This window comes from Oryzias melastigma, linkage group LG5, assembly GCF_002922805.2.
Source record: "Oryzias melastigma strain HK-1 linkage group LG5, ASM292280v2, whole genome shotgun sequence".
NCBI classification, from domain to species: domain Eukaryota; kingdom Metazoa; phylum Chordata; class Actinopteri; order Beloniformes; family Adrianichthyidae; genus Oryzias; species Oryzias melastigma.
Genome location: NC_050516.1, coordinates 26995827 through 27008424, shown reverse-complemented (window position 1 = coordinate 27008424; position 12598 = coordinate 26995827). Strand labels below are relative to the sequence as shown.

Sequence of the window (12598 nt, the reverse complement as noted above, 5' to 3'; positions counted from 1 at the left end):
ACTTAACATGAGAAGTTAATTGGCACAGATTCATTGACACAAGCCACAAAAAGAAACATATCAGCAGTTTTCTTAAAGCATTGCTTTATTTTGCTCATGGAAACATGACATGGAAAGCTAAGCGTCAAGAAACAGGAAATTGGCTTATTTCTGCTGGGCGGCCTTCCTTGCTGCCTTCAAGCCCTTTTTGTTGTGTTTCTTAGCAAAACGCATATTCCTCAGAAACTTGGGGTCCACCTGAAACACAGAGAAAGCAGGGTTTTTTTTTTTTTAGCTTTATTCAGACAACAATAAGTACAAGGACACAACACGTAAAAAAAAAATAGGTCGCTTAAGATATTTACTTATTAGCAGCACAGATTGTATTTAAGGGAAATCAAATATTTAAGTTTTACTAAGTTAAAAAGAGTACGAGTGGGTGAAAACACACCATTACTTGTGTAAAAGGAGCATAATTTGAGCTCTAGCTTTCTGTCACAGTGATGAAATATTGAGAAATCCCACAATGGTTTCAGAGTATTTCATAAAGAACATATTCTGTTTACATTTTTTATTAAGTTTTTCTTAAATACATTAACACATATATTTGCTAGCGATTTGTAATGCTAATATTAACACTTACATTAGATACATTATAAAAAATATTTGTTTAAGAACTCTACAGCAGCCTGTTGTGTTTACAGATGCTTCCAGATATGAATTTAAACTTTGTGTATACTAAAGTAAACATATCCTTTTAAGCAGCAACTGCAGACAAGTTAGGGGACAGTTGAATATGATATCTTCACTGGTCAAACAACAAAAACTAAAAAACTATACCAAGTTATGTATAGGAATTTGAATAGATGTAATCTAACTAATATCGTGTCAAAAGTTATAGTAACCTGCAAAGCAATTTTTTTTTTCTTTACTCCATTCAGGAATCAGCACAGTAAATCACAACACCAACTTTGGCTTTTGTTCTTTCTTTCCAACATGTTGCCTCTCATACTTTTGCACATCCAAATTATTTCAAATCAAATTATTTTTAATTTACTCCTAACAGAATAATGTCAAATAAGCCGTGTAGTCCATTATAATTTTCAGGCGTACTGCCCACAGTAATGTAACGATTTTAAAAAACTTCAGCACACCGACAGATGATGCATCTCCGAGAGAATAAAAAGCTCTGAAAGTACAATTTTATTTTACAAAATACTTAATCAGTTCATTCAGCTTAAGGATTTAGCTCAACAGTCATACATTTTAAATAATGGAATAAGAAAGTGAATATTTGCACCTAGCTTTCTATGTATGTGCAGCTAATGCTTAACTTTTTTTCTAGGCAACATTGCCCCAGAGGAAAGGTTTAGGTTAAAACCAACTCTGCAACTAACAACATTTGGCCTCAGGCACACTTAAGATACATGCAGGTGATGCAGCCATGTGAATGCTGCCTACACCTCTTACTCGTTGTACTTAGCCACACTTAAAAATGTGCGAGTTACATCAGCCAAACAATAAAGACAAATTACTTGCTTTCTTTTGAAATATTGTAGTTAAAGGAAAATCTGATTTATATAGCCAGATGCACAAGTTTATGATTTAGAAAAGGTACTTTTTCTTTTAGTAAATGTCAAGTAAAGAGCACAGCCAGATTTATAATTCATATGACTTAATGGATTATTAGATTATTTCGACAGAAAGAGCTACCACTCAACCATATGGTTTACAATGACAATAGATAAAAAAACAAATAAAACTTCACAGTTCTGCAGGTTTCCTTAAAAACAAAGTTTCACAGAAAGAAAATAAAGCAAAAATCACTGATATCAAACACACATTGTCAACCAAAGTTAAATCTAGAAACCGTTTTGTGCACATTTATAACAAAGTAGAAGCTCTGAAATTAATTTGTATGGGACAATAAGTGACAATGCCTTTTTAAATGCAACTTACCCCTTTTAGGGACTCGTAGCGTTGAGATCTGGGCTTCTTGATGCCGTTTCTGTGGGCTTTGCGAGCTGTTGAAGGGGGGGAAAAAACAACTCATAATTAAGCAGACTGGTAGCTTCACTCCTCCATCCGAAACATACATCCACCTTCTTTTAACATCAAACGCTGATCTAACATTTACTTACACTGGTTGTGAGTTGTGTGGTTCTTCGACTTTGCCATTTTGACGTTAAAGAATCTGCAAGAGGCAAAAATCAAACCAAAATGAGCATCATGATGTATGCTAACAAGCATCAGCTACGGGGAAAAACGTACGCGAAGACGTGGCGTTTTATTAAATATAACTAATGCACAGATAGTAACATTTTAGGCATTAAGACACTTAGAAATGTAATCATGTCATCCCTTAGGAAAATAAATAACAGCTTCCTCAGTTAAAACTGTTCGATAGCTTGTTAGCTAGCACTTTCTTATTAGCTTATTTAGCTTTCATTACGGGTCTTATTTAGGACATAAAGCGACAATTATGTGGCTAATAAAGAGTTTTATCAAAGCAAATGTCTGCTTGTGTACCAGGGAGAACAACATAAGCAGATGGATATGGATTTTTAGAGAATCCACCGAAGTGGAATAAGCAATACCTGTCACACGTACAGACGACAACCGGAAGAGAAAGAGCAACTTCCGCCTCCGAGAGAAATGAAAAAGGAGCCCCGACGTGTAAAAGGCGCGTGTTGTGGTTACACCGCCCCCTTTCGGTACTTTCCGGTAAGACAAGTGTTGCTGACCACAAGGGGGCCCCCTCCGCTTAGAAATGTGGATGGGGTTTCGGATTTTTGCTTTAGAAACAGAGAAATGGTCATATTTTATATTGATATGTTTCATTTAAATTCTACTACTTTTTTCTACATTATGTCAGATCTTAAGAAAATTGCTTGTACAGTTAATGGTGAGCAAGAGTGACGACATTTTTTAGGCTAAAGTGTTTTCTTTTTCTCGTTCTTTTTTGTGTAAAATTTACATTTTAGCACATTTATCAAGGATGAAGACAAACAGTAAAAAAGGAGAGTTGATCACTAATATTGAAGTTTTATTTAGATCTGATATACATGACCATTTGATGGAATGGCCACTCTACTTCTCACTGAGTCTCCTGGCCCTTGAGATCTGCCTTTTTTCCCAAGGTATTGTTGAAATGGAGGACATGAAAGTAAAGTTACTCTCAGTTTATTTTGTACTCCCAGTGAGCTTTAACTCCAGTCATCACAGCTCTTTTTATTTATTTTTTCCTGTCTCTATGGTTTCAGCCTGTTCTTAACCTGAGTTTGAAAAGGGATGTTATCGACGGCCTGTGAGAAAAAACAAACAAACAAGAAAACATCATGCCTGATTCCTGTGCCCAAGTATCAGTATCCAAGCATCCACTGAGAACAGGCCAGCAGTTTCTTTGACTCCAGGAGCTCAGTGGTTGAACCTTGACTGGACCGAGCGGTCTGATTCTCCACACAGGGCTTTCCACTTTCATGCTGCGTTTTTCTCTGATATTACATTTTTTATTATTCAATCAATCAATAATTAATTACGTAAACGCTTTACACGACAACCTGCCCGTTTGTTTTTCTAACCCCTTTGCCATCTTAACATTCTGTTTATTCCCCTTAATAAAAAATCAAAAATGATCTCAAAATAAAGCAAAATCATTGAATTTAATATCTAAAATCTATTGTGCATGAAAAACCATCATGGTAATTGTGAGTTACACTCAATTTATATCATTTTTGTCATATTTTTGTTACACAAAACAAAAACACAATCAACAATGGACATTAATACACTATTTTTTCCCAACACAAACCAAATGTCATAACAATTTTCTTTATACACTTATGGTTAATTATTGCTATTATATAAATGTGAAGTAGTTACTTCTGAATCAATTATATTGAAAACAAAAAAATAAGTCAATCCACACATCCATCCATCCATCCATCTTCCTGACCGCTTTGTCCCTTTCGGGGTCGCGGGGGTGCCGGAGCCTATCCCGGCTACTGAAGGGCGAAGGCGGGGTACACCCTGGACAGGTCGCCAGTCTGTCACAGGGCCTCAATCACACACACATTCACTCTCACATCCACACCTAGGGGCGGTTTAGAGTCACCAATTAACCTATGAAGCATGTTTTTGGACGGTGGGAGGAAGCCGGAGTCCCCGGTGAAAACCCACGCATGCACGGGGAGAACATGCAAACTCCACACAGAAAGGTCCCAGCCGGGAGTCGAACCGGGGCCTTCTCGCTGTGAGGCAAGAGCGCTAACCACTGCGCCACCGTGCAGCCCTCAATCCACACAACTAAACAAAAATGTATTGCTTTGTGAAAAATGTCCAATATCAACCATTTACCACATGTATGTGCAAAAGTGAGAATGGGCTTTGCAGGTGTATTTCTCACATGTGTTGCTTCTTCTTTCAGGGCAGAAATTGCACCTTTTTTTTCTTTTGATTGACCCACCTGCAGCCTCAAGTGTAACCGGTATGTGTGCAGGTGTTTGTGTATAGATGTGTGTGTATCTGTGCATTAGAGAGAGTTTGTGTGTGGCCTTTAACTACTTCTGGTGTTACTTTTACTTTTATAATTTCGGGTCAAAAATGAGCCATAAATCAGTCTTTGTGCCCTTGTGGTATACGGCCCACAAGTAAACATAAGCAAAAAAAAAGGGGCTTTTTTTATTTTTCTAGTGATTGAGCCACTTTAAGAAAAGTCATGACATTTCAAATTGGAAAAGGATAAGTTAATGACCCAGTCCAATTAAAATTGTGTTTTATGGTGTTTTTGAACATGTTCTTACAGATTTTTCTCATGGTGGAGGACATATATGAAGAAACTTGAGCTTAAAATTGCATCACTGAATATTTCTTTATTCAATCAATGGTAAAAAAAAAAAAAAAGCAGACACAAAAACGTTGGAAAAGCTTGTAGTTGTGACATAGAAGCTCCAAGCTCCCTTCTGATGCATCCACTTGTAGACAAATAGATCCATGTACGTCACAGGGGGTAAGTGACATTCTCTGCCATATGGTACCCTGACATGTTTGAGGGCTACCACAGATATCTGATCATGTTATGTTTATGGGGCGGTCGTGGCGCAGCGGTCGTGGCGCAGCGGTCGTGGCGCAGCGGTCGTGGCGCAGCGGTCGTGGCGCAGCGGTCGTGGCGCAGCGGTCGTGGCGCAGCGGTCCTGGGTTTGATTTCCTCCTTGCTCGCCCATGTGTCGAAGTGTCCGTAGGCAAGACACTGAACTCCAAATTGGCTCTGATGGGAGGTTGGCGCCAGTATTCGGCAGTGGAGCCACCATCAGTGTGAGAATGGGTGACTGTAAAGAGCTTTGGGCCTTCAAAAGAAGGTAGAAAGTGCTATATAAGTATACACCATTTACCATGTCTGGTTGGACCACAACAGCGCTTCCACCTCGCGGGTATAACTACTACCCTGTTAAAAGCAGTTCCTCCCTCTGGAACCCGCACTGAAGGGGGTATTCATTAACTCTGGTGGGTCTCTTTAAGCTCGACAGGTAGATTTTAGCACCTTGCTGCCTTACAGCTTTAAACTCCCCACCCTACCGACCGCCAAAAGAGGAACCAAATTTGCTTTGGTGAGAAACCCAAACCATCCTATCTAAAATCAGGAACCCGTTGTCTACACCCCAGACCACTGGAGGGGACATCCAGACTGGCCGACCTAGATGAATGGATGCGGGACAATTCCTTCCATCTACCGCACTCCACAGAGGCCTTTGGCCTTCTGACCCTAAAGGGCAAGCTTAAAAAAAAAAAAAACACTTATCTTCAGGTGGCAGCGAGAATAGCTCTTAGGGGTGGTTATTCAAGGGTGCTCCATACCTGGGCTGTCCCTGCCTATCAAGGCCCCCCAGGAAAACACCATAGTCTCACTTTGACTGTCCAAAAGATAGCTTCCTGCTAAGCACACAACTTTTTCACAACTGATCAACCAGCTACACTCAACAAAAACAGTCATCATCGTCATCATCATCATCGTCGTCATCACAACATAGGCTTAAAAACATGGGCCCACAGGACCTGGAGTTTACCCTGCTCTGCAGCTGATCCTGCCAACAACGCCAAATGTCACATGGGGGTAAGTGACGGGGCTAAGGTGAGCAATTAGTCAAGTGCCACCTTCACCACCACGGTCCAGATCAGCAGTAGCAGGACAAACAAACAACAACCAGGCTTGTGCAGCAGATGGACAACAGTTTATTTGATCCAGGGGTGGAGTCTTTAAAAACCCCTCCTCCATTCGAGTTCATGGCTGTCCACTGGGAGGAGTTTGAGTCCATAAAAGAAAAACCAGGTGCTTAAAAACAATAAAAGGGAAGATAAATTAAAGCTTTAGTTAAAACGATAAGACATCATGCACAAAATATAGAATAGGCCCTGGGATAAAAACATGCACTGCTCCCATTGCTACCTTTAGAACTCAATTTAGGGAAGGACAAGGAAAGGGTACTTGGCTCTAAGAGGGGGTCACAACCACACCCCTCTGCCTCTCCAGTTGACTCTCCCCTTCCTTGGCTCCAAGCTGCAGGTGCGTCCTCCCTGTCACCCATCCGGTGAGGCATGTTGAGGGGCTAGCAGCTCACGTCTTCTAGGGAGGGACGGTGGCCAACCCGCTCCCAGGGCAGCATGGCTCCAGGAGACGTGGGGACCCCCACCCGGGTCTCTTCTTCCTCTGGCCCTTTGAGTTTCTTGCCTGTTGTGTCTCTCCTGTGTGCTTCCTTTTAAAGTTGCCAGGTGCAGCCGGACCGCACCTGTTGCTCATTTTCACATGATGACATCCGTGATGAGTTTAAATGCGTTGGAAATTCCATTCACGGCGTACACAAAAAGGGTCCAGAAATAAATAGAAAAATAATTTAAAAAAAAAAACAAAAAAAAACACAGTTACATGTACATCTTTGTTTTCCTTATCTGAGCTGGAATCTGACTCAAAGCTGCACGGCTCCGATATTGTTCGGCACTTTTGTTGCACCGGTAATGTTAGGTTTGGGGTGTGAAGGGTTGTAAGAGAGCGGGAAGGCTTGTAAACAAAGTAAGTAAATAACTAAATAAATCTTTATTTACATAGCACTTTTCACAGTGGTCAACTCTCAATATGCCGGATGGTTCATTATCACACAGGAGAGAGGCTTGAGAGTTCTTTTCACTGATGTTTAATGTGGTATTCTTTTCTTCAGGCTTTACACCGCATCAACACCGTAGAACTAGCAGACAAAAGGCAATTCTTAAATACAAAATATGGATTACACAAATGATTTACATAAAAAATAATACACATACATACCACTTTGGCCTGCTAATGAACTAACCGGTGGATGAAAAACAAACAAAAAATTCCTTTTAATTCTTCTCTTTCAACTTTCTGTCGGGCCGACTTCGCATGCGCTTGCTAGACTGGCTTCTCTGATACGAAAACCCGGAAGTACTTCTAGCGACCTTTGGCTGAACTCAAATAATCTAAACACTTAAAAAACTCTTCAAAAATAAATATTACTGGTCTCACAGCTCCATAAATGTCCTTTAAATGCTAGAAAAATAAATATATAAACGTACAAAAATAAACGAAAATAATTATTAGGGTTTCTAGCACACAAGCGCCCTCTGCTGACGAAATAGTGAACTGCACTCATCAACCGTTACACTCAAAGTGCTTCAGAAAAGTTAAAATATACAAGACAAATCGTGAAAAACTATACAAATTTAATACATTCAGGAAAATGATAAAATATTAAGAGCAGATAGCAACTATGGTGGGGGAAGGTAGTAAAATAAATTTAAAATATCAGCTAAAAGAAGAAGATGATTTTTACCTATTACTTTTCGTATTACTACAATAATTATTTGATGAATACAATCTGCACAAATTGTCTGTTTAATGAGAATATTTTGAAACTTTTTTAGCTTTAACAAATTAAAATGATTCTTACTTATTCATTTTTGTATTATTACAATAATTCTTTGATGAATAAAATCTGCACAAATTTCTTTTTAATGAGAATATTTAGATTATTGTTACTGATTAATATAAATAATTTGTCTGTGGATGTTTTGAAAATTGATTACATCAATGATATTAATTATCCTTTATAACGTGAATCTATTATTGTAGAGTGTAAATATTTGATATTGAGTCCTGAACCGGATATTGATAATTCACGTTGAGAAAATGGTATGGTCCAGCCGGGGTGGGATTATATAAGTTCGCTCCCTCCCACTCCCTTTCAAGCGATCTAGATGTAATTCAATGTGATTTTTTTATGTATTATTCCTGATTGCTTGAAACAAACCATTTAATTAATTAATTCATTCATTCATTCATTAATTCATTCATTCATTCATTCATAAAAGCTTTCCTATAAAGAAGCGTCTTCAGATTACTTTTAAAACACTGGACAGAGTCAATCTGACGCAGTGCTGCAGCATCAAGAGTAAAAACCTTGTTTTTTGTCGTTGAGAGTTGAGAAGTAGTTGATTGTCAAGCAACCAGACTTTGATACTGACCAGACAATCGAGGATAGTTTTTGATAATTGTTTTCAGCAAATGAACAATAGAGGTGGATGTTGTCTGCATAGAAATGGTAAGAAATGTGCTTAAATTTACTAATGAGTTTCCCAGGAGGAATCATGTACAACATAAATAAAATAGGGCTCAGAATAGAGCCTTGGGGAACACCACTGGATATTTTTTTTTTTGTTTCTGAAGACTAAGTGTTAACTGTGACCTTGGAGGTTCTGTTGCTAAGGAAGGAGACAATCAATGGTCAACACAAAGGGATGATGGGAAGTGTGGGCAGGCTTACCCAGAACCAACTCACGCCCACAATTTCTAAAGGTTCTGTTGAAACCCTGTTCTGGAAAACAAGAGTTTTTTTTTTTTTTTTTTTTTTTTCCGATTTGGGCTAAAAACGACATCATCACAAAAAGACCAATGAAAACGTTTTTACAGTAGATCAAAAGATGATCAGAGTGGGATTTGATTAAAAGTGACTTATGGTAGTTGGTCACTAGAAATAGTTAAACTCTAATTTTTCATAAAAACACATTTTTTTATGTGATAAAAATTTCAGTTTTATTTGTAAGCAGTATGTTTAGGTTGGAAGTTCCAAGTTTTTTGTCTTTCTATACCTTAACTTGCACCTCTTGATCATGAGCACATCATGATTTTGGCTTGTTTAACATTATAACAACAAACAAACCAAAATAAATAAATAAATAATGAGAATGATATTTTTGATTATTTTAAACGCACAATTAAATTCAGATATTGTTGTATTTCCCCAACTGAAACATCAAAGCTATAAAAAGGATAGTAAATGTCTTCATTAATTCTGGAATACAATATTTAAGAACACAAAACCACAAAGTAAAACAAAGTAATTGTAAATTTTAAGGTAAAATAATGACATCAAAGTCCAGATGAAATAAACAGATTTATAAGTGTGATTTTACCAGGTCAGACCTGCTAAAAGCATGATGGGGGATTGCAAAGCATCCAGCATTTCCAGAAGAGATTACTGTGCTGGTGCCCCTCCCCTCTGCTGAAATGGATGTGAATGAATGCAGAGCCATGTGATTTCAGCTTACATTTTTTTATCAATTGCAAACACAACGCATGCACACTCACACACACAAACACATACCCACATGCACATCTGACGACACTAAAAGCAGTCAGGGTTTTTTTTCTATCTGGTACTATATCTTCCTCTTCCTTTCTTTGCTGATGCTGGGTAAATCCCTACTCAAGCAGAAGAAATGGTGCAGCAGCATCCTATATTTAGACTCCCGCTTGACCATATGAGCCTCTCCACTCTTCTCTGCAGCACTCAGCTCTGTGTAGTCAATTTCAAATTGTGATGCATGTTTTCACACATTATCTTCTTGATCTGACAGTCTTCCCAGGAGTGCTAGCTAGATCTTTTTCTGTTTAAACACAACAGTTTTCATGTTTTGAAATGCTCATTTATGCAAAAATGTATAAGTGAAGGGTTATGTCTGTTTTTATCCATAGAATCTCCACAGTGTAATTTTCAAAAAATCTCATATCTTGCTTAATTACTTGGGTAATCTTGTTTATACATACAGATCCCATTTTTTTCATCTTTTTTATATCTACTTCTCATCTGGGTTCATTGTTGTCAGTGAAGATCAACAGGTTAACCCTCAGTAGTCCCTGAACTCACACATTGGCTGTTTACAGTGACTGAAACCAACCTCCCCATTAGCTCTGTTATAATTCACAATTTAACATAAAGGTTTCAAAAAGTTTTTAGCTTAGATATTTTTGGTTTAAAACCAACGTAACAAGAGTTATGACACATAATTGCGATACATCTTAAAATAAACCCTTGAAACTTTCTACATAGTTTAGGACTGCCACGATTAGTCGACAAATCAACAACTAATCGACTATTAAAATAGTCGACGACTAATTTCATAGTCGATTAGTCATTATTTTAATATAATATGGAGTCAGAGTGCAGTAAAGTTGAAAGGTTTAATGGAATGAAGCTAGCTTTTTGGACTATTTTGGCATTTACTACTTTTTTTTGTAGCTGTTTTGAAGTTTAGTTAATATTTCCGATGCATGCTAGCTATTATGGCTAATTCCTGCTTTTTTACGCTATTTAGCTAATATTTCAGCTGCATGCTAAATCTCTTAGCTAATTTAGCCTTTTTACAGTTTTTTAGGCTAATTTGATATTTAGCTAATATTTTAGCTAGCTATTAGCTTCAGTTTTTTCAGATATCAATTTTTTCACAAATTAGCACTAGTATCTTCAGCGGTCAAATTCAGCTTACAGCATTCACACTAGCATTATCGCAGGTAAAGCTATATATCTAGTTTTTAGTTAGTTTAAAGCTAATAATGGTTAAAATTTGTGCTTAACATCCAGTTTGCGCATGACCCAATTAGTCGACTAATCAGAAAAAAAAATCAGTGATTAGTCGACTATTAAAATAATGATTTGTGGCAGCAGTTATATAGTTAATTGGAGCTTCACGTAGTTGTTCAGACATTTTCACATTTCTTTAACCTTGTCTTCGCTTTGTTGGTGGATATTTACATTTTTATCTTGTCTGTACATGTTTAATATTTTGCTATATGACATAAAAACTGTTTCATCTCAATTTTTGTGATTTTTGCTGCAAAATGCATCAATTGGAATTGTGTTTTTTGGACTGTTTAGTGAAATTATTGTGTATAATGACAATATATATGCAAAAAAGAATCTGTAGTACTACTAAAAAAAAAGGAGCTAAATCATTGTCTAAAAAACAGTTAAATTAATAGAACAAAGTGTAAAGTAGAAAAAAGTATCAAAACCGCTCCAGACTACTAATGCTGGAATGTTCACACGGCTTAGTGACGCACATTCAAAAACATGCTAAAAGCGCGTGAACACACTAAAAGGGCGGGAAAGGCCTTCTTCCTCTTTTTCTATTGTTTACTATGTCCAGCACCGTTCGCTTAACGGAATGTAGAAACAATGCAACTCTTGTAAATCTTGCTCCAGGCTTTTTCTTTGACAGCTCTACTTGGTCTAATCACATTTTCAAATCACAATAATTAATTTCTCATCAATGATCAATGTACAAAAGGTTGTCACTTCACTAAATTAAAAAGGACAAGAACCATACGTCACTTCCAAATCCAAGTCCCTGGTTGAACTTTGACAGCAACCAGGGAATCGGGTTTGGATTTGCATTTAATTTTAATGCACGTTCTATGGCTTTATCAATTTAAGTTTTAAATAAAGTGATCAATTCTTTGCTTTTTTGATAGTGTAAAGTTCTTGATTTGATTGTTAAAATAAAATAGTGAAGTTTTAATCAGGAAGTTCCTGGAAGAAGCTTCTGTTCTGCATACCTTTGCAGAAAACCTGGTCTCTAATGAACTCATTACTCTCCTTTAAACCTTTGTGTTTGTTAATTTGTTCTTTTTTGATGAGTGAGCATTTGCTTCCCTGAGTTCTCTTATAGTTCAGACTGTTGTTGCCAATATTGAAGCTTTTCACTCAGGCTTTCCATCACCATGAAAGCAGATGCATCTGTATTCACAGAGCAGCAGGGAAGACTTAGACTACCTCTCCCAAAAGGTCTGTCCAGTCAAATGGTAATCTCTGCTACACTCTGAACACACAGAGCTTTAGTTTGGCTCTGGAAGAACCAAATAGTCTGGAATGTTCTTAATTTCTATCACTCAGAAAACATTTTACAGAAATGAGAAATAAATTTTACTAGATCTTCAACTTACCTCGTACAAATTTCTAATCCAGACTGGAAACACTAGAGCAGTTTAAGAAACTTACAGAACATGGAGTTGTGCCTGCAGTCCAACTAAGTGATGGTCTCTACTAATTTAATCTCCTCCAGCTGATTTTAGAACTTAAGATCTTTTATCTATCATGGAATATATAATTTTTTGCAGTCTATTATGTGTTTTAGCAACATAGTATATTTTTATAATGTAATCTTGGAGCTCAAAAACATAAATATTGTAAGTCTATTTAGGTTATTGCATAAGTCTATTTAGGTTATTGCATGATATGATGCTAAAAATTACCTGTATAATTTCAGCCCGTGA

General features: G+C 37.3%; 1 protein-coding gene and 1 long non-coding RNA gene across 2 annotated transcripts; both read right to left on the bottom strand.

Annotated features, from left to right (window-relative positions):
• Window positions 1-66: 66 nt before the first annotated feature.
• Window positions 67-2725, bottom strand: rpl29 (ribosomal protein L29). The gene is made up of 4 exons (XM_024269548.2): window positions 2577-2725; window positions 2121-2173; window positions 1939-2003; window positions 67-237 (listed from the first exon to the last, which is right to left on the bottom strand). The coding sequence occupies exons 2-4, from the start codon at window positions 2155-2157 to the stop codon at window positions 145-147; spliced, it is 195 nt and encodes a 64-aa protein (XP_024125316.1). The 5' UTR covers window positions 2158-2173; window positions 2577-2725; the 3' UTR covers window positions 67-144.
• Window positions 2726-6184: 3459 nt separating this feature from the next.
• LOC118598782 lies at window positions 6185-7103 on the bottom strand. Its single transcript, XR_004947918.1, has 2 exons — window positions 6422-7103; window positions 6185-6307 (listed from the first exon to the last, which is right to left on the bottom strand). It is a non-coding gene; the product is annotated as an uncharacterized LOC118598782 (long non-coding RNA).
• Window positions 7104-12598: the final 5495 nt, after the last annotated feature.